General features: G+C 37.9%; 2 protein-coding genes across 2 annotated transcripts; one reads left to right on the top strand and one right to left on the bottom strand.

Moving 5' to 3' along the window:
• Window positions 1-282: 282 nt before the first annotated feature.
• Window positions 283-5,679, bottom strand: LOC310942394 (ornithine decarboxylase 1-like; the record flags this gene model as incomplete). Its single annotated transcript, XM_083907774.1, has 9 exons — window positions 283-388; window positions 498-712; window positions 1,108-1,235; window positions 1,803-1,965; window positions 2,134-2,217; window positions 2,600-2,816; window positions 4,015-4,187; window positions 4,272-4,445; window positions 5,578-5,679. 9 exons carry the CDS (start codon window positions 5,677-5,679, stop codon window positions 283-285), a joined length of 1,362 nt encoding a protein of 453 aa, XP_083763900.1.
• A 281-nt stretch (window positions 5,680-5,960) lies between these two features.
• LOC310942395 (ornithine decarboxylase 1-like) lies at window positions 5,961-20,158 on the top strand (the record flags this gene model as incomplete). Its single annotated transcript, XM_083907775.1, has 11 exons — window positions 5,961-6,024; window positions 6,784-6,928; window positions 13,759-13,855; window positions 13,978-14,151; window positions 14,264-14,436; window positions 16,769-16,985; window positions 17,717-17,800; window positions 17,954-18,116; window positions 19,589-19,704; window positions 19,796-20,010; window positions 20,113-20,158. The coding sequence occupies 11 exons, from the start codon at window positions 5,961-5,963 to the stop codon at window positions 20,156-20,158; spliced, it is 1,494 nt and encodes a 497-aa protein (XP_083763901.1).
• Between the last annotated feature and the right edge of the window lie 479 nt (window positions 20,159-20,637).

The following is a 20,637-nucleotide window of genomic DNA, read 5'->3' on the forward strand; positions in this document are numbered from 1 at the left end:
TTGAATCATTCAGAGATACTGAGTGGTTTTCTAAAAGTGGACATTTCTTTCTGCTTTTGTAAATTTGTTTTTTTTGCCTGATTGTAAATTTTACTCAAACTTCGTACAAGTTTACAAGTGTTTACATTTTTTTTTTTTTTTTTTTCATCATTGAATCTGTGATTTTGCATCTTTTTCTTTAGTCCCTCTTTAAATGGATCGATGAAATAAACAACAAGGGCAAACTTGACTTACTAAATTAGTTAAATCGACAGCAGATTTAACAAGAAATATCTGGTAATTTTACTCCTTGCTTGTCTCTTGGCCACAGCACATTGTCTCTTGAAACAGGTGAGATTCCTCCACAGGAGCTGGAATGCCCTGGGATTGGACGTGTTTCACATGTTGCCTACAGAAGAATATGCAGATAAAGTTACATTGTCCAGGAGCACAACATGCATTTAAACCTGTACGTTTTTCATGAGACACACAAAAAGCAGTCCATTGACATCACTCACCAGGCAGGGCGAGATATGACATAGAGAATATTCGGATTCATGAAGCCACTGAAGTCAGAAAAGATTGAAATGGTGTAGGCACCCATGTCTTCGAAGATCAGCCAGTCGCCGACCTGCAGGTCAGGCAGGTAACAATGATCGACAATAATATCATGACGACGAGAAGTTTGACCCCAGATACTGCAGGGGTAAGTGGCTTCATGTGGCTGTGGTTTCTATTGGGGGGAGAGGAAAGAGAGGGTTGGGAATACGAACATTAGAGACAGTAAACTTTTTGTTTTTTTTCCATACAGATTACAGTTTTCACCCATTCATACATATTCACTCACACATTCATATAGAGGTCTCTCATCTATCTTATCTACTGAGCCACAGTCGAGAATTGTAAATGATAGCTGCAAATGATAGCTATACAGTTCATCCTTACACAAGCTATACACACATACAGTATAAAAGGCTTATTTTTAAGATTTATAGCCAAGGACAACGCAGTACAAAAAGAATGGATGGATGAATTTGTGCTTGGTGTGTTTTGTTTAACATTTTGGGTCTTTGAAAAACAACTATGGTGGGTAACTTCTTGCAATTTCAGGTCTGAATTTGAATTTACCTTAAGTAGTGTTGGTGGAAACGGAGCAGGGACAAGTTCTGTACTTGAAAAAGATTTGGACACTGCATCATTGACATAGTACACCAGAGCCCTGTCAGGGATCCTTTCATCAATTCCTCCATCTTTCTCTGAAAAAGAATAAACAGTTGGTATCATCATGGTAAAATAGTTGTTCATAACCAGACCGTCCTATTATTCATCTTTAATAGAAGAAACCAAGAACAGCAATTTTGAAAGTCACCAACAACTTTCTGTTGACGTCAGACAATGGTCTTGTATCTATACTGGTACTTTTAGACCTGAGTTGTGCATGTCCATGATGTTGTATGACAGTAATCAATGTCTTACAGACATTAAGTATTGGATGACACATAACATTTACCCTTAATATAGACAAAACTGATGTCCTTGGCCCTAAACACCTTAAGGAAGGAGTCTTTTGTGCAGTGCATTTTTTCTTCTATGACATATATTTTCATACCGAATCACACACAACGTGGGTTTAAGTGTCTGTGTTGCTGTTGCCATGATAGACATTTTAATAGACCAAGGGCTATTAGATGATGCAGTAACATTGCAGCAACAGAATGTTGTTTTTTACTTAGTTAGTGAATGGAGCTCATCAGCCTGTTTTTTTTGTGACATTGCACGTCCACCAAAAATGATTGATTATGGTTGATCCAAATCATTTTTACCATCAGATGCTGACTCTTCATTCACAATGACCTTCTTGCCAATAATGTTGACCACCAGTGTGTAAGCAGAAGCTACGTAAAAGCGTCCTGGCTCAGCAATGATCTTGACACCAGTGCCAGCTGGGAAGTACTTGTCCAGAGCAGGGTTGATAACATCTGTGATCTATAGAGAATAACACGTTTTCACATTATTCAGACTGGAAAAGTTGAATCTTTTGCTAGTGTGAGTGATCAGCCAACTAAGTGCAAAAACCCCTAATTTTACTTAATTGTTCAGCCCTTGACAAACCAGCTTATATAATTAGTTAAAACATAAAGTATTCAATCTTACCTCTTCAAATTTAAGTTCAGCATCTTCTGTGCCAGGGAATCCACCACCAATGTCCAAGAGATCCATTTTGAAGCCGAGCTCATCCTAGATGTCACAAGATTCAGGCTGCATCAATATTAATATTTTTTCATTATAAATCAGGTAAAAATAAGTAAAGTAAAACAAAGTAAATTATCTGTCACCACAAGGAAATAATCCAATAAAAATATTTGTTTTTATAGTAATTTATTTATAGTAATTTTTCTTCAATTTCAATATCGAAAAATGTTTATTATATATTGATACATCACTGACGTATCCCCACAGATGTATCTTTCACTTTTTAGGCTGGCCTAGCTGGCCTAGCCAGTGTGTGCGTGTGCAACAGAGGTTACACAATTTGGACAACAAGTTTTATGGATGTCACATAGGTCTTTGATGAAAATGTTCATAAATCATCTGCATTTGTATTTCAGTCACAACTCACCCCCATTTGAAAAACACAGTGAGCGTCAGCAATCGCCTGCATGTAGGGCTTTGCATCAGTACAACCACTGCCAACATGGAAGCTGACACCAATCACATCCAGCCCCAGCTCTTTAGCTCGCTCCAGAAGACCTCGACAGGATTTGAGTTGGGCCCCAAACTTCACACTTAGGCGATATATTGACTTGGAGTCATCAGTGGTGATTCGCAGCACCAGTCTGTGTAAGACAGAAATTAAGTTATTACTGAAAAGGACAAGAATTCTGAGGAAAAACATTTTTTTTAGAGTAGAGTGGTCCTGTTGCACATATATGTTAGTTATGGAGGTCTACTTACATACATTAACTTGTTTTTATGCTCAAAAACCTCCTAGTTGCTGTAAACGAGCCAATAGAAATCCCTCTTTTCTGACGCTGTGCTGAGCCGCGATATTTCAGACATAAATCTCACCCCCAGAAGACAGACTGTGTTGTGATTGGCCAGCCAGCGTAGAGCCTTCCCAACCGTCTAGTGATTGGCCAGTACCCGGAAGTGACATAATTAGCACACCAGCTCTCAGAAGCGCAGCTCCCCCCTCTGGAACGGTGGATGCACTGCTACTCATTATCAAAACATTATTTTAACAATGTTTAAAAATAGCTTCTTCACCACTCCCCGCCGCAGTCAATTTTATGACTTTGACCTGGAGTCAGACCCAGAGTCTTCTGCGGTTCAATGTACGCAATCGGATGTGCCCGGAGCAGGAGGATCTGCTGTTCAGGAGAACCGATGTTTACGTAACCAGAAGGGTTTTTTCAGAGATCTAGCTGAGCCTGAGATTACAATAAAACACACCATTCTCAGCAGTGACTGAACTGTTTGTTTTGAACCTTCAGGGCTTCGTAAACAAGGTAATGACGCAGATACACACTAAAAAACAGCGTTAATGTGGAACTTCCAGTCTAGGTCCGCTTTAAACAAGAATAACTAGTACCACAACCACAACCACAACTAGTACTAGTTATTTTCATCCATCCATCCATCCATCCATCCATTATCTACCGCTTTATCCTCCACCAGAGGGTCGCGGGGGGTGCTGTGCCTATCTCAGCTGACATTGGGTGACATGCGGGGTACACCCTGTATTATATATCACATATTAGGTGGATATAACAATCCCAGTAAAAGCAGCATAAAGAAGTGTGAAGTGTAATGTTCATAAGCCCCGCCCACATCCTTTTTTTTTTTTTACGCACATTCCCCGAACCACTTTCAGACATAAATTTTCACCAGGTCTGAGTTTTGTGGAATGTTCAGCCTCAAAAAAATGATTTACGTCACGGGAAAATAATAATAAGAACTTCAGTTTCAATAGGGTTCTAGGCATCTCAGTGCTCAAACCCTAATGAGCATATTTTGGATGATAAATAGACTTACTTGGCGTTGTCATGATAATGAGCCACTTTCACAAGTTCCTCTTTACTATCAAAGGTCATCATCTGGACCGCCTGAGCTGACGCATACTTGATATGAGAGACTTGCTTGCAGGGGTTGGCATAGATGATTCTGCTTGGATCCACTCCCAGAGACTGAACCAGCTGAATCTCTGTCTAGAAGTCAACCAAAGAGAAACATCGAAAAAGTGTAATTGTGTTGTTGTTGTTTTTTATCTTGTGCTGTGGACAAAATTTCACCTTGCTCGCACAGTCAAAGCCAGTTCCCAGAGATGCCAGTGTCATCACGACTTCCCGAGTGTTGTTACATTTGACAGCGTAGTAAGGAGTGACACGTGGCAGAGCCTTCACCCAGCGCTGGTGTTTCTTCAACACATCTCCCAAGTCACAGATGTAGAAGGCATCACTGTCATCCTGTGATGGAGTAGATGAAAGAGACGTGTTTCACAAAAGCAGTAGGCTATGTTCCAACCTTGAGCACAGACATTCACTCATAATATAGCATCTTATGAGTGCTATATTTTTCTTTGGTTGTGGTGAAATCAATTGGGGAGAAACAGTGAAATGATTCAAGGCACAAGTTCAACTCAAAAGGAATTCTCCTCAAGTTTACTATGCTGGCTTGCAAATGATAGCTTTCTGCTAAATCCATGGTCAACTTCAGTATTGCTCCTCAATGTAACAATCCCAGGGTTCATGTATTACCCCCTGAGGAATTCTGAGTGATAACTGTCAACATCTTTACATGATCTATGCCAGCTCCATGTTGTGTACATGCAGGCATAGGCAGAATGAGAAGATTATATAATCTGGGAGGTTTCTTTGAGACTTGTGAGAGTGCAGTGGATTCTACTTCAACAAGACCTGGCAGAGCCCAAACACATCCTTAACACAGGCAATCTGGGAGGTAGGTGTTCACTTGATAATCTTGGATCTATAGAGCTGATGGTGCTTATGGTGTTGGTCCATTGCCGTCTTTATGCTGGTTGGGTCTAAGCTGCCTCAGGTACATTAACATCAGCCTACCTTATGTAACACGTTTGCACAACGTGCAACGTTGTCTATCTAGTTATAATGTAGTCTGTATCTGGTGTAATATAATATTTATCTTGTTAAAACATAATGACCTATCATTGCAGCATTTTTTTCAGATTGGCAACAAATTCCTCTTGGAACACATACACAAGAGATGCATCAGTGTGTGCTGATGACAACTGAATCGAATTGCTCACAGAACGAAGAAATGGTTTTTCAAGGGTAAGAACCATTTCGATCCAGAGAACCCTCTAAAACCCCTTTCCTTAATAAAGGGTTTTAAGAGGTTTCTTGGTGGAACCCTCCAAAAGGGTTTCAGGTAGCACTTTTATAAAAAGGTTCTACCGGGAGCCAAAGAGGGTTCTCCTATGAGGACAAGCTGAAGAACCTTATATGGTTCTACTTAGCACTTTTATTTCTAAGAGTGTATGTGCATGTGTGTGCTTGTATTTGTTACCAATTCCCTAACCACCAAGGTGTTAGTTCTAGTTATATATCAAGTTTCTCTTACCGTTAGAAAAGATTCACTGATCTTCTGCTCAACAGTGTCCCTTGCAGAGAAACCCTCCTCCAGGAGAGTGAAGTCAAACTCAGTGGGAGTGGCAGTGTTCATGGTCCAAGAAGTTCTTTCTGTGGGAGCGAGATTTCAAATTGAGTTTACATTCAGCTATGATGTCAATATATGATTGCCATTCTATGACGATGGTAGAAAAACGTAGCCCTGTGAAAAAAATTGATGCATCATTCTGTCCTATTGCACGGATGAGTGTGATTACATACAACTGCACTTGAACTGGAAAACTTTTACTATTTAGGCCTTATCCACACACAAAAATTAAATTATATAATAAGCCACAGTTTTTACATGCTTCCTTGATGTGTTCTTTTGGCAAGATGGCACTGTACCATGGCGACACAGCCATACTGAATTTCCTTGCCTGGCCAGGCTCCTTCTCAAGTATCTATCCTTTAATAGACTTCTTTACCATGCGTGCACGCTATTACTCTCAACTTTCAACATTTCTATTCATCTGCAGTTTCACTTCTTTGATTAAAGCGGACCTAGACAATTTATGAAGCCCTGAAGGCTTCAGTAAGGAGAGATTTCTATTGACTCGTTTACAGCAACTAGGAGGTTTAATTTTATGTATGCAAGTAGACCTCCATAATTACCATATATGTGCAACAGGACCACTCTATGTGAGCTTTAAATAAACCCGTGCACATACTTAATTAAGTTATAGGTACTTAATTCCTCTAGAAGTACTAAAATAGTCTGGATCAACAGCAGTCATTCTACTTTTATCACTTAGATTTCCCTAACGTTTAGATTTCCCTACCGAATTAGCGCTCAATTTTCACAAAAGTATAGGTGAATACCATGCCTTACGGTTTAAGAAGATTGGGGCCCTTTTCTTCAAAATCTTGCACTGTTTCTTCAACTTACTGTTAGTTACTCATTAGCTCTTTCTTCCCAAATTACTAGCCTAATTTCCTATTCTCTTCTTCACTTTTACTCATTTTCTTACTCATTATTCTCTTTAACTTCTTTATTTCATCACTTTATCTTTATTCTCTTAACTCTTCTTGGTCTTTATTCTCTTCTTTATTCCTCAACATAAAAACAAAACAAAACAAATTTAGACGGAACTCACTGCACCATCATCACACCGCAGCCTGTGCCCACACAAAATGATTCTTTACAGTGTGCCCGCAGGACCGCCGCAAACCAACAGCCAAATCAACAAACCCACACTGGCTCCCAAATGTGAGAAAACACTCACCTTTTTATACGCCGGCTGGGAGCGAGAGCGGGCTCATCCGAAGACCCCCCCGTTCGTCGTTCTTCTTCAGAACACCAGGTGATGAGATGATGATGTAGAATGAGACTCTGTGACACAAGACTTTTCACCAAACAAAGAGATCTTTATTCTGTTCTGTTTTGGGCGCTGCAGATCACCTGGGAGAGCATCGGCCAAATTTCCAAAAAGCTCTAACTTTTCCGTGAGCAAAACCACACTTAATAAAGGCTAAGTGCTCCTCCTTCTATCATCATCCTATGCCCTTGGTTAGCCATTCAACCTCGAGTCTCCTCTAGGGGGCAACTCAAAGGACAAATGTCTAACCTAAAAACATCCACTTTGTGGTCAACCGATGATCCATCTGAGAAGACTGCACAGATAAAATCTGCAGACATCCGTCGTAAAACTTAATTGTAGGGCATTGTGAACCAACAGACTTATAGTGACATATTTGCTGTGTTGAAGTGTCTAATACTAATAACTTCAGTTGCTAGCCCAGGGACACATCGGCATGTAGACTGACGGAGCCGGGAATGAAACCCACATCCTTCGAGTTGAAAGACAACGATGATGTATGCTGAAAGTACAATGTTCCTGTGGTTCCTGTCGTCACACGAACCCAAAACCTAAAGTTCCATAGTGCAGATACATGTAGACCTGCTCAGGCTCTGATGTGACATTTACCTTGTTATGAGTTGATGTAGCATCAAAATGATTTTAAATCCTGCATTGTGCTGCTTTAAATGAAATTTAACATCATAAAGTCGTGTCTGTCTCAGCTTTAAAGATCAATTAGCCTAATGATATGTAACACCGACTACACACCACAATATTTCCAGACGACTCACCCACACACAGCTTTACTGCAGATTCTGTTGAGATCGAAGATGTTTAGAGGTAGAAAGTTCCCCCAACTGAATTATGGTAATTATGTTGGTTTTATTCCTGTTCTTCAGGAGATTTGTGAAGTGTTATTCAAGGAAAAAAATAATAGGTGTGGAGGAGTGTTTGCTCCAACATAAACCAGTTACTCTTGTACATGGGAAAGGTCATATTTACACATTGAAAACACATTTCAGCATATTATGAATAATTAATACTTAAGAATTAACTCTTTTCTTTCCAGATAGAACCTCAGCCCTTGTAGAAGAACCCTTTTGGAACCCTTATTTCTAAGAGTGTAGTTTCCATTTATTGTTCATCAGTATTATAACCCATCATTGTTTCTCCTGCAGTGTCTATTGTTAGTTCCTTGAGGATTTCATGCAAATATTATAAAATATAAAAACTGTTTTTATGATATCAGTCAATACTGTCAGAAGCATGTTTTAGTCAGAAACATGTCAGTCTTTGTTCATATATTGAAACACCAGATGAACTGTACACTTCTTTTATTGTTAAAGTAACTGCAGAAAGCTGCGATCGCGAGTGGCAAACATCACAACCACTTCTGCCGTATTGCAGTTCAGTGACTGTGTCAGATGTGTCAGTCTGCGCTCCAGGTATGCAAGTACTGAACTAATCTGTGAACAATTCTATCTAATGATTCAGTGCATGCACTCTAAAAAGAAATGTTTAGACTCAACAAAGAAAATCAACGCAACAGTCTCCATTAGTCTTTCTTAGTTGTGACAACTTAATTTGAAATTACATTGAACCAACAAACTATATTACTTTGGGCGAATTAGCTTTTCCTTTTCAGTCAAAGCTTATATTAACTACTGCTTACTTAATAACGGTCAGACATGTTTTTAAGTTGATAACTCATAAAAATTAAGTTACTCCAACTGGCTTTACCATATTATTATAAAGTACTTTTATTTGTTGTCTAGGTAATTACAGTAATAATCCGCACAACTTTTTAAGTAGCAACAATATAAAAAAATCTGTTGGTCCAATTTGATTTTCTTCAGGTTTTTTTCTTCTTTTTTGTAGGTTTTTTTTTTTTGGTAATGTAGTAGCTTTCAAGAAAGACAGTTCAACCACTGCTTTTGCAAGTAACTTATTTTTATTTTTTATTTTGAACAAGTAGGCCTAAAATTGTCACAAGTAATAATAATAATAATAATGCATAATATTTAAGGCGCCTTTCAAGACACTCAAGGTCGCCGTACAACAACAAAATAAAAATAACAAAAGGTAAGAGCAACGGGTAGAGAGTTAGAGATTCAGAGGGAGTAGGCCTGTTTAAAAAGGTGGGTTTTCAGGTGGGATTTGAAGATGGCAAATGAAACAATGTTCCTGATGCCGGGGGGGAGGGAGTTCCAGAGGCGGGGGGCAGATCGGCTGAAGGCTCTGGCCCCCATGGTGGTCAGACGGGCAGGAGGCACAATGAGGCGGATAGATGAGCCAGATCTTAGTGTCCGGGAAGCGGTGTTGATGTGAAGGAGGTCAGAGAGGTATGGGGGAGAGAGGTTATAGATGGCCTTGAAGGTGAGAAGCCCACATCATTAAACACACAGGCAACTATTTGACAAGGTAGTGTTTTGTAACTGTATTGACACTCAATCCATCAGCAATAAACTAATGTCTTGTGTGCTTATGTGCTTTTATTTTCATTTATGCTCAAGCTCCCTTTTAGCAGGAAGAAATCTTCTAAAAAAAATTATAATGCAAAAAAAAGAATTCTAAAAAATTAAAACGGATTTCATTGGGCCCTATTTATAGATAGATGTTGGAAGGTGGAAGAAGGCTGTTCTGGAAATTAGTTTTATGTTAATCAAAAAGATAAACATTTGGAGGTGGGTTGATTCAGAGAAATAAACAATAGTAATTTTTGGTAACGCTTTCTTTTACAGTCCCCTAATTACCAGGTATTTACCTGGTAAATTCATGGTAACACCAAAGTGTTACTAGGTAATTACCAATGGTAATAAGAAAGTAAATACAGTGAAACTGTTGCCAAAATACTGGGCATTTACCTGGTAACTATATAGTTAATTATAGCGTGTTATTACTGCTGTTAATAAGAAGGTATGTACAGCTAAACTATGGCAAAACTATGGTAAATGTAAGTGTATTATTGGGTTATAAACTGGTAATAAGCAGGTACCTACAGTCCCCTAATTACTAGCTATTTACCCAAGGGGTAATCTAACAAACCTAACCCTAAAAATGTGTGTAATTACATGGAAACAAGCTTGGCTTTCTTTTACAGTACAGTTTTACTTTACTTACCGAGTACATTACCGTGCATTACCCAGTATTTTGGCAACGGTTTCACTGTATTTACTTATCTTATTACCCTTGGTAATTACCTAGCAACACTTTAGTGGTACCATGAATTTACCAGCTAAATACCAGGTAATTAGGGGACTGTAAAAGAAAGCGTTACCTAATTTTTTACTGTCACTCATAACTTGATTGCAATTGATTTACCTTTTTATTGCATTTCCTTAAAAATTATGAAAAGTATCAGGGTTGCCAAGGTGGCAAAGGCTGGAGAACCTGTGACGTGCGCAGCATGCAAAGCGTGAGCCCACCTTTAGAGTGTTGTGAAAAATCATGATTTAACCAATGAAAATCTGTTAAATTCTAGACGAATAAAAAATAGATTTAAGAAAAAAAAAAAAAAATACCATTATAATATTTATATTACCTATTCTTATTTGTCTATAACTCAATATCTTCACTAATTTAGTAATACTTGTAACTCATTCTCCATCACAATCACACTCTATCAGTCTCATCTGGTTGGCTGGAAAAGGTTGAAGCAAAATTTTAAAAAAGTAAATTTTTACTCATTCATCAATATTTCACTCACTTTTACACGGTTGTAGTGGTAAATACAGATGTGGTTAATGTGATTAAATTAAGAATAATCTCTTACCTTTACAGGGATTAAACCAACAAATAAACCTAGTTTCGCAGGAAGGCATCACGTAACACGTGAACATTATTTATTTTTATTATTGTTATTATTATTATTATTATTATTATTACTAATACTACTAATAATAATACTATTCATAGTCATAATAATAATCGTAATAAATAATGTTCGGGAACTTTAAAGTTCTTAATAGAGTCAACTTAATGTATCTTTAACTGAATCTGTAAACCTCTGAAACTGATGCATTAAGTGAATCATCATACGATTTGAGGTATACATTTACTTTTGTGAGCTCTGTGAGGGCTAACCTAACTGGTTGGTTCAGTGCGTTCATTGTTTACTGTCCTAACATTTACCAAAGCCTTGTTTGAGGATCATCAATTCGCCATTTAATTGGCCCCATTGTCTAGCATCAGACTTGCACACGATGTTGTTTACAATGTTAGATAATGATCATTAACACTTAGAAGACAGAGCATTTAGGCTGCTTTTTTTCCATTACTATGTTTTTAACATACAGGCTATAAAGATGTGCAATATGGAGTACGTCTTTATTTCAGCACAGCAAGGACAATCTTATATATATATATATTATATAAATATATGTATGTATATATATATATATATACATACATATATATATACACATACATATATTTATATGTATATATATATATATACATATATATATATATATACATATATATATATATACACAACAGCTATATAAACACACCTGAGCAAAAAGTCCTCAAAATCTTTAAAATCAGATTGAATTTGTGAAATTTGGAAATATGTCACAGTTGTGACTTCTGCACAATTATTGCTACGTTATGTCACTATTAAAAGTTTGATATAAAATGACGCACAACTTTGACTCAACAACACATCAGAAGACAAAAAAACAACACATTTATTACATTTAAGTAAAGCCTGAATATGTGGATGTTGCAATTTACCAAGGGTGCGACTGCGGCATGTGAGCACTGGGGGTAAAAATAAACAGCTCTATACCACCCATCTCAAACAACTCCTACAGTCCTGAGCAGAGATCATTCAGAGGGAACCCGAGGAGGATAAGTGTTCATTGACTTTAAAGTTCTTTATAGAGAGAAACTTCAACATTGAAAGGTTTGAGATCTTTTTTATAATTGCTTGAATAACCTACTCCTGACTCAGCAGATAATAGTTAGTATTCTTTGTCAAATGTTCTTGTTTTACCAGCAACAGGAGACTCATTTCATTTTATTTTCATCGTGGCATGACTGCTACTGCTACCTGCACTCACAAGTGTAAGCGTTTAAGGTTAATGCTAATTTTTAAAATCTTTTGGCATATACTGTCAATTCAATTCAGTTCACAAACTACAGAGGTGTATTACACCGAAGACAGATTGGTCAGAAAAGTCTCTATGAAATCACAAAATGGGAATATTTGTTTCATTGTCAATTACTTGATTAAGCGATTCATCTGCAACTATTTTGATAATCGGTTTGTGAATATTTTCTAGTTTTTACAACCTTTAACAAACAAATAATTAAAACTGAATAATTTTGTTTTGTTGACAAAACAATTCAATAACATAATTTCCAGGTTTAAGAGAAAGTGATCCATATTTTTCAACATTTTATGGACCAATCAATAACTTCCTTAGTTGCAGCCCTGGTGTCTATAAAATCTGATATTTAGCAGGGTAGCTTGCACATGCACGCTAGTTTAAATTTATTGACTTGCTTTGGGTGGGTGGATTTTTGGTGTCAGACACCTCTGTCAAGAAGTCAACAGTCAAGTCATCCTGCGTTGACAGGTTTAAAGATTAGAGCCATCAATCAAAGTCCACTTTTCCATAACCATACAGTCCTGAGTAGAGATAAATAACATGTGAAAGCTATGGATGTTCAGGGAGTTTAAATGTCTTAATAGAGTCAACTTCATGTATCTTTAATTGAACCTGTTAACCTCTGATTGTACACTTGAGAGCTATTTAAAATGTATTTTTTTTTTTATCCCACTATTGGTTTATTGTTGTTTTATAATTTGCGGTACATTTGCTTTTTTTCTTACCAATTCTTTACCAGCCTTTTGAGGGCTAACATTGAACAACAACATTTGCACTGATGGTGTGAGTATTGTCCGTTAGGCTGGTAAACAATGGAATTGGGAGGGGATTTAACAACAACAACAACAATGAAGCGGTAACACAGTTATCATGATCTAAAAGTAATGGACAAAGCAACAAGAACAAAAAATAAAAATATCTGTACCAGATGAAAAGCATATTATGTTTGAACCTCTTGTTGAATTGGGTCATTCTTGGATATTTGCTTTCACCTCTATCTCTTTCACAAAACAATTTCTGGATATTGCCAGGGAGTAAGTTGTTTGTCACTTTATACATTATTTGTGCTACTTGAAAATCAACCATATCAATGAATTTTAATATTTCTGATTTTTGAGGGCCAGACCCCTGGGTGGACGCCACAAGCAATATGATGATGTTAACTCTCACAACGTCACAAACTGTTTCCTGTCTCTTAATTAACTGTTTACCCCTGATCCCATACCTCTTTAGTTTATGTTATGATCAATTGTGTAAATGGCTTTTTCAAGATCTATAACTATTCCTACAGCTTTGTATGATCTGTTTTTGACCATAAAAACAAGTTAATGTATGTAAGTAGACCTCCATAACTCACATATATGTGCGAGAGGACCACTCTATGGGAGCTTTAATAATTTGGTACCTAAGAAATCTCAAATGGCACAGATGGTGCCAAACTGCCAAACGAGAGAATGCCTAGACATCTCTTTTCTGAAACCTCTGTAATTTTACTCTGCTTCACTTCAGCAGCATCAGACTTTGCACAGCTCATATATCCACGTTGTTACATGACCTCCATGCATTTTTAAGCTCCTACTGCATATTTTAAAGGTACAGGTTCTTGAATATAGAAAGATTTGTTAGAGAACAGTTTGTTGTTGTTGTTGTTTTCTGTCAAATCAAGTAATGATTGTAATCACAGTTTGCCTCAATCTCTTTCTTCCAATTTACCAACAGGATGACCACTCCCACTGAAATTGAATTCAGTCTCCTGGAGGAAGGATTATCTTCCCAGGATATGGTTGACAAGAGGATCAATGAATCATCTATGACGGTAATGAGACTTATGGCACTTTGAATAGTGGTCATACCTGGTGCAGCTAAATGTTTTAATTCTGTCATGAAAGAGACTGCTATTGTTGACTGTTTTTGTCTCTTTAATTTTCTACATTGCAGGATGACAGGGATGCCTTCTATGTCTGTGACTTGGGAGATGTGTTGAAGCAACACCTACAATGGGTGAGGGCCCTGCCTCGTGTCACTCCTTACTACGCTGTCAAATGTAACAACACTCTGGAAGTGATTAAGACACTGGACTCTCTGGGAACTGGCTTTGACTGTGCGAGCAAGGTGCGTTTTTGTGAAATATTCATCGCTGACATGTTATTGGAAACTTGTGTTTACCGTTTTACTCTGTTTTCCTCCTTTCTTCGTTTCTGACTATTTTGTTCCCTCTCTGTAGTCAGAGATTCAGCTGGTTCAGTCTCTGGGAGTAGAACCAAGCAGAATAATCTATGCCAACCCCTGCAAGCAAGTTTCTCACATCAAGTATGCTTCAGCTCAAGGTGTCCAGATGATGACCTTTGATAGTGAGGAGGAACTTATCAAAGTGGCCCGTTGTCATGACAATGCCAAGTAAGATACTTCATCACCCATAATACTCTAAAAAGATTACTGTGAAATATACAGTACCTTGCTGACAGCAACTGACAAGTAGCTTGTTGTAATACATGTCACAGTATTCTTAATGTAATCTAAATCACAGTAACAATTAGTTATTATGGTCCTACACTAATATTGACAGTGGTGCTGTATTTTGCATCACAGTAATTATTAGATTACATTTAGAGGAAGTAGGATATAGCTTCTAATACTATTAACTGTAAAATGATTAAACCATTTCGGTAAAGTGTGAAAACATAAGCAATACAAAGAAAATAATAAAAAACTGAATTTGCATTTGAACATCTTTATTTTTTATGCATATACATTTGTTAATACTAGTACTTGAGATATCTTTGAGCTGCTTTTCAGACCGAAATACTTAAATAGTCCTCAAATCAAAACAAAACAGGAAGCTTGAGATCAAAAATTAGTCTGACCTGCTCTGAAAACTCTGTAGAGTTTGGAGAAGGCTTAATGTCCATTTATACTCAGAGACCGAGATGAACTGCGCTTTTCGTCAGTATTTTGCGTTCATTTAGTCCGTCATTGTGCGCGTCGTGGGACGAAACGAAGCAATACCTCCAGAAAGCATGGCGGCATTATAGAGTCAATCGTGCCATCGGTCAGGAAAACGACAAAGAATATTGATATGGGCATTTAAAAATGGCAGTAAATTTAGGCAAATGTCTTTGCGAGATGGTGCGAAATTCTGCACCATCTCACAAAGAGAAGCTGGTTAATGGGACAACTTACAGTCAGTGGTCTTATATTTCATCGCCGCAAAATCCAACTGCGTTTCTGTGTTTTTTGGATCAAGCACACAAAACTACTTCTTCAAATGGTCGCCATGTTAGTGGATGCCTGCAACTTGGCACTTAGCACTGCCATTTTTGGCCAAGGCTGCCCACCGTCATTGGTCAGACACCAAATAATGTTGATTAGACATCTCTTTTGGCGCACTCAGGGTCGTCATAGCACGGCGGTCTGTTGACGTCACATTTCAGTATCAGCTCAGCTCACTTCGAACCTTGCCAGAGGGTGCCAAAAAAAGCGTCAGGTACCAGGTACAATCCCTAATGGAAAAGCAAAAAAAATAATTGTCAAAGTGACCTCGAACTGTCTAGTGGAAAAGCACCATTACTCTTGATTTAGATGAGGAGACACATTTGTGTGCTGCCTCATACTTCCAATAGACTCTTGGTGATAGTGTGGCAAAAGACTTTATAGATACAACTGTGTGTGAGATGAGGAGAATAAATACTCAAAAAATCCTCTCGACAAACTATATCCCCCCTTTCCATACTGTTAATAATAAATTATCATAATTTCAGTTCGGAGAATTACTTCTTTGAGCATAACATATGTTCAGGCCTGGTTTTCAAACATTTTACCTGGTAAAATAAAATAATATAATTATTATAACTCTCAAGAAAAGAAAAAACATGGCTATTCTAATGGACAGCCATGTTTTTCTTTTTTGTCAGTTAATTGTTCTTAGTTCTAGCAAAATAATCTTTTTGACTCAGTTCATATTTTTTTCCCCAGAATAAAGGCTCAAAATTCTGTATAGAACTGTCATTTTTGTGAAGGCTGCCAGTTTTAAGAATTTGGTACCTAAGAAATCTCAAATGGCACAGATGGTGCTAAACTGTGCCAAACGACAGAACGCCTAATTTTACTCTGCTTCACTTCAGCAGCATCAGACTTTGCACAGCTCATGTCCACATGTTGTTACATGACTTCCATGTGTTTTTAAGCTCCTGCTGCATATTTTAAAGGTGATATTTGCTTTAAAATTGAATATTTTTTTAGGCGAGAGAATTCCATGGATTCCATGTGCATTTACTCTGGCAAAATTGTTGATACCAAGATAATTACATAGAGCTTGTAACTGCAGAGAGTTACTCTGTTTAGTTTGGGCATGTCATTTTCGAGCAGGGACTCCTCAGGGAAGAAGAGGTTAATCAGCATTTACTGTTTGGAGCTGGTTAAGGTATATCATGAAACTCCTGACTTTCACTTCATATGGGTTCAAGAAGGCTACCCAAATACTGTAAACACTGTAAAAATAGAACAGGAACCTTTGTATGGGGTTAGAGTTAGAATCTATATAGCACAACTTATAGTCTATTTGCAGTTAGTACATTGTATGTCATTTGTCAGTGTCAACTGATTACCTGTTGACATGAAACTTGATGATCATTAATAGAAACTTGTTGATTACTAATAGTCATATAATATTAATATACTACTAACTAATAATTCTAATAATAATATACCATCATTGCTGTCTTGTGCACAGGCTGGTGCTACGAATCGCCACTGATGACTCAAAGGCAGAGATTAGTCTCAGTATTAAGTTCGGGGCCCAACTCAAATCCTGTCGAGGTCTTCTGGAGCGAGCTAAAGAGCTGAAGCTGGATGTGATCGGTGTCAGCTTCCACGCTGGCAGTATCTGCAGTGATTCTATGACATACTTAAAGGCAATCGCAGATGCTCACTTTGTTTTTCTTTTGGGGGTAAGATATATATTGCTGTGAAAAATTGTTTTTAATATCATTTTGTTTCGGTTAGCACTCTTGCCTTTGCAGCAAGAAGACCCTGATTCCTGGGTTTGAGCCCCGTTTGGAACAACTTCGGAACAAGGGCCTTTCTGCAAGGAGTTTGCATGTTCTCCCCGTGTTTTGCGTGGGTTTTCTCCAGGTTCTCCAGCTTCCTCCCACAATCCAAAAACATGTGATATGGGGATTAGGTCAATTGGTGACTCTAAATTGACCGTAGGTGTGAGAGTGTGAGTGAATGGTTGTTTGTCTCTATATGTGGCCCTGTGATGGACTGGCGAACTGTCCAGGGTGTGACCCCGCCTATCACCCAATGTCTGCTGAGATAGGCACAGCACCCCCCGCGACCCTCTGGTGGAGGATAAATCGGTAGATAATGGATGGATGGATGATGGATAATTTTGTTTCACTGGATCCAGGCGACTTTCTGGATCTGTGTAGAACTTTACCAACTTCTTTTACGATGTTGCTGCTATAAACTTATCTGAAATTGTAAAATGGGACTGAACCATGGTATATTTAAATTGCTCGTGTCTGATCCTGCATACATGTACCAAACGTTGTTCAAGTATGATGTGTTTTGACAGATACATGTTTTTTTGAACTGTTTTTTTTAACTCCATTATAAGAGATAAAATATCTTTCTTTATGAAGCAAAGTAAACAAGGACTTCATTTTTTGATATCTAGGCTGAACTTGGCTTCAAAATGGATCTCTTGGACATTGGTGGTGGATTCCCTGGTACAGATGATGTTAAACTCAAATTTGAAGAGGTAAAATGACCTTTCAAATATTTTGCCTACACATTTTTATATCTATACATTGAGGCTTTACTGCCTTACCTACTAGCTGAAGCATTATTCGATTTCTAGCGCAAGACAAACTTTTAGTCTAATTTATAAATTGACACTTTTTATTCTCTCCAGATCACAGCTATTATCAACCCTGCTCTGGACAAGTATTTCCCTGCCGACACTGGTGTTAAGATCATTGCTGAGCCAGGACGCTTTTATGTAACTTCTGCTTTCACACTGGTTGTCAACATCATTGCCAAGAAGGTCATCGTGGACGAGGCGTCAGACTCTGATGGTAAAACAATCGTATTATTTGTTAATAACTTTTTTTCCTGTTCAAAATTGGCATTTTGGCGATTTGAAAAATGTGACAAAAATAGAGACAAAAGGTCACACAAATACAGACTAATCGCTTTAGTTACTTGGAGGCCTTTATCAAGTTTCACGCGAACAAAAAGTGTTATATAAATAAATAATCGTCAACCAGTTCAGGTTATTTAAGAGGAAAATAATTTCAGTAAAGTCAACATCTCAGGTATACCATGTAAATTTGCCAGCTGAAAGACTCGGCTGGAGATCAGCTGAAAAATTTTCCATGAAATGAAAACATTGGATGGACTATAAATCTTGCTTTGTCTGGAAGTTGGTTCCCAATCTCAACAACTGTTCAACATCACAAAATTTTTTTTGTCAGCGTCGTCAACTAAAACTGTACATTTGTTTTTGCAGCAGTGAGTCTGAGCATTTTCATAATCGGTTTGAAGCCTTTTTCATGATTAAAACAAGATTACAGATTGTTTTCGCTTCTTAAAGGGACACTGTGTAGTATTTATGGGTTTATATGACCCAAAATCCACTTTTGTATACATATTATGTGCTCCTGCATTGTCTAGTCGCTGTATAATATCCTTTGTTTCATTTTCGTAGTGTTTCAAAATAACACGGTCGCGGGGCCGCTATTGCATTGCCACGACGCCGTGTTTCTACGGGAGCCTGTATAGACAAACGCGAGAGAACAAATCAAGCGTCTCTTTACTTGTAGCTGAAGTCCCGCCTCCTCTCTCTCCGATTCGTCTGCTACGGCCGCGGTAGCTCGCCCTCTCCCTCGCCTCACGAACCTCATCTGCTGACACGGAGAAAGACGTCGAGGACGACATTTGACCAGCTGCGGATACCGTATCGCTCAGGGAAGGGAGGGTGTGAGCAGAGGAGCAGTTCTTTGTTGTAAATTTCAGCCTCTCCTCTAGATGGCACTATAAACTACTTACTTCACCTTTAAATGTGAATATTTTCTTTGTTTCTTTGCTCCACATAACAAAGAAATCATTAAAACGGAAACATTTGACGTTCGAGAATGTCGTCATTTCCAGGTTTCACAAACACTGGTCACCTTTTTAATAGGGCTGTCAAAAGATTAACATTTTTAATCAGATTAATCAAAGGGTAGCTGTGGATTAATCACAATGAATCACGATTAATTACCATTCGTAAATATGCCAGAAAAATTCTAATTTCCTCTTTATATTGTTGTGGGAACGGAGAGATAAATAAAGTATGTGAAAATATAAATGTAAAGAACAATAAAATACTGTAAATAACTTTAAAAAAAACCCTATACAAACTTAGTAAAAAATAAACTTTACATTGTAAAGAACCCATATTATAAGACAATATAAATATATATAAAATATAAAAGACTGTAAATAACTTAAAAACTTAAAAAAAAAAAACATTAGTTGCGGCTCTAAAATGATGCTTTCTTCACAGAGAACGACAAAGTGATGAACAACAAGACTCTGATGTACTACATCAACGAAGGAGTGTATGGATCTTTCAAATTCGTACCCTTGCACAATTTTACGTTTTTGCCAACACTGCACAAGGTAATCAAAAATCGTCAAATCGCACATTTTGATAAAGGAAAGGTGAAACTATTTTTCACGACAACCGTCTTCTCTCGTTCGCCCTCCTCAGAGGCCAAAGCCAGATGAAACCATGTACCCGTGCAGTATCTGGGGCCAAACCTGTGATGGTGCGGATCGCATTGCTGAGCAGTGTTTCCTGCCCGATCTGCAGGTGGGCGACTGGCTGGTCTTTAAAAACATGGGTCACTACACCATAGCTGTCTCCTGCTCATTTAACGGATTCCAAAGACCTGACATTCACTTCGTCATGTCTCGTCCTGCCTGGTTAGTGATTTGGTTTCTTTTCAAGCATCTCGAGAGTAACTGAGGCTAGATTTAACTTCTCGTTTTGAGGAATCTAACTTTGATCTGCTCTGTCTTCTCCAGGCCTCTCGTGCCTGCCAACTCCTGTGGAGGAGTCTCACCTGTGTGAAAAGTCAGCCTGCTGTGGCCAAGATGGAGATGGACTAAAGATGCACACAAGTCACATTATTTGCTAATCACTCACAAAGTGTTTGAACGGGTTAGATAGATTACAATTCTGGTTTGAATAATAAGATGGAGATGTTTTTTTCATGCATCACCATTTCTAATTGGTGATTTATTTATTAAGAAATGCCCCAAAGTATACACTGTCTCTCGCTTTCACTCGCTCATTTTTTTCTCTTTTCATTAAAATATGCTGTGTTCAGATCATACCCTAACATTGAATAACTACAAAGTTGTTTTGGCACTAGGTGTTTGGAAGAGCAGAGCGCTTTACTCTGTTGTCTGTATTTGAGTAGTAGTTGTAGTTGAGCTGTATTTGCTGCAGGCAGAGAGTCAGTCTATGGGAAGCTGTTTTAACATTTAATCGAACCACACTCCTATCTGTAATTATATTTTAGATAGCCATAATAACATTTCTTCTAG

This window comes from Microchirus variegatus, assembly GCF_963457635.1.
Source record: "Microchirus variegatus genome assembly, chromosome: 21".
NCBI lineage: Eukaryota > Metazoa > Chordata > Actinopteri > Pleuronectiformes > Soleidae > Microchirus > Microchirus variegatus.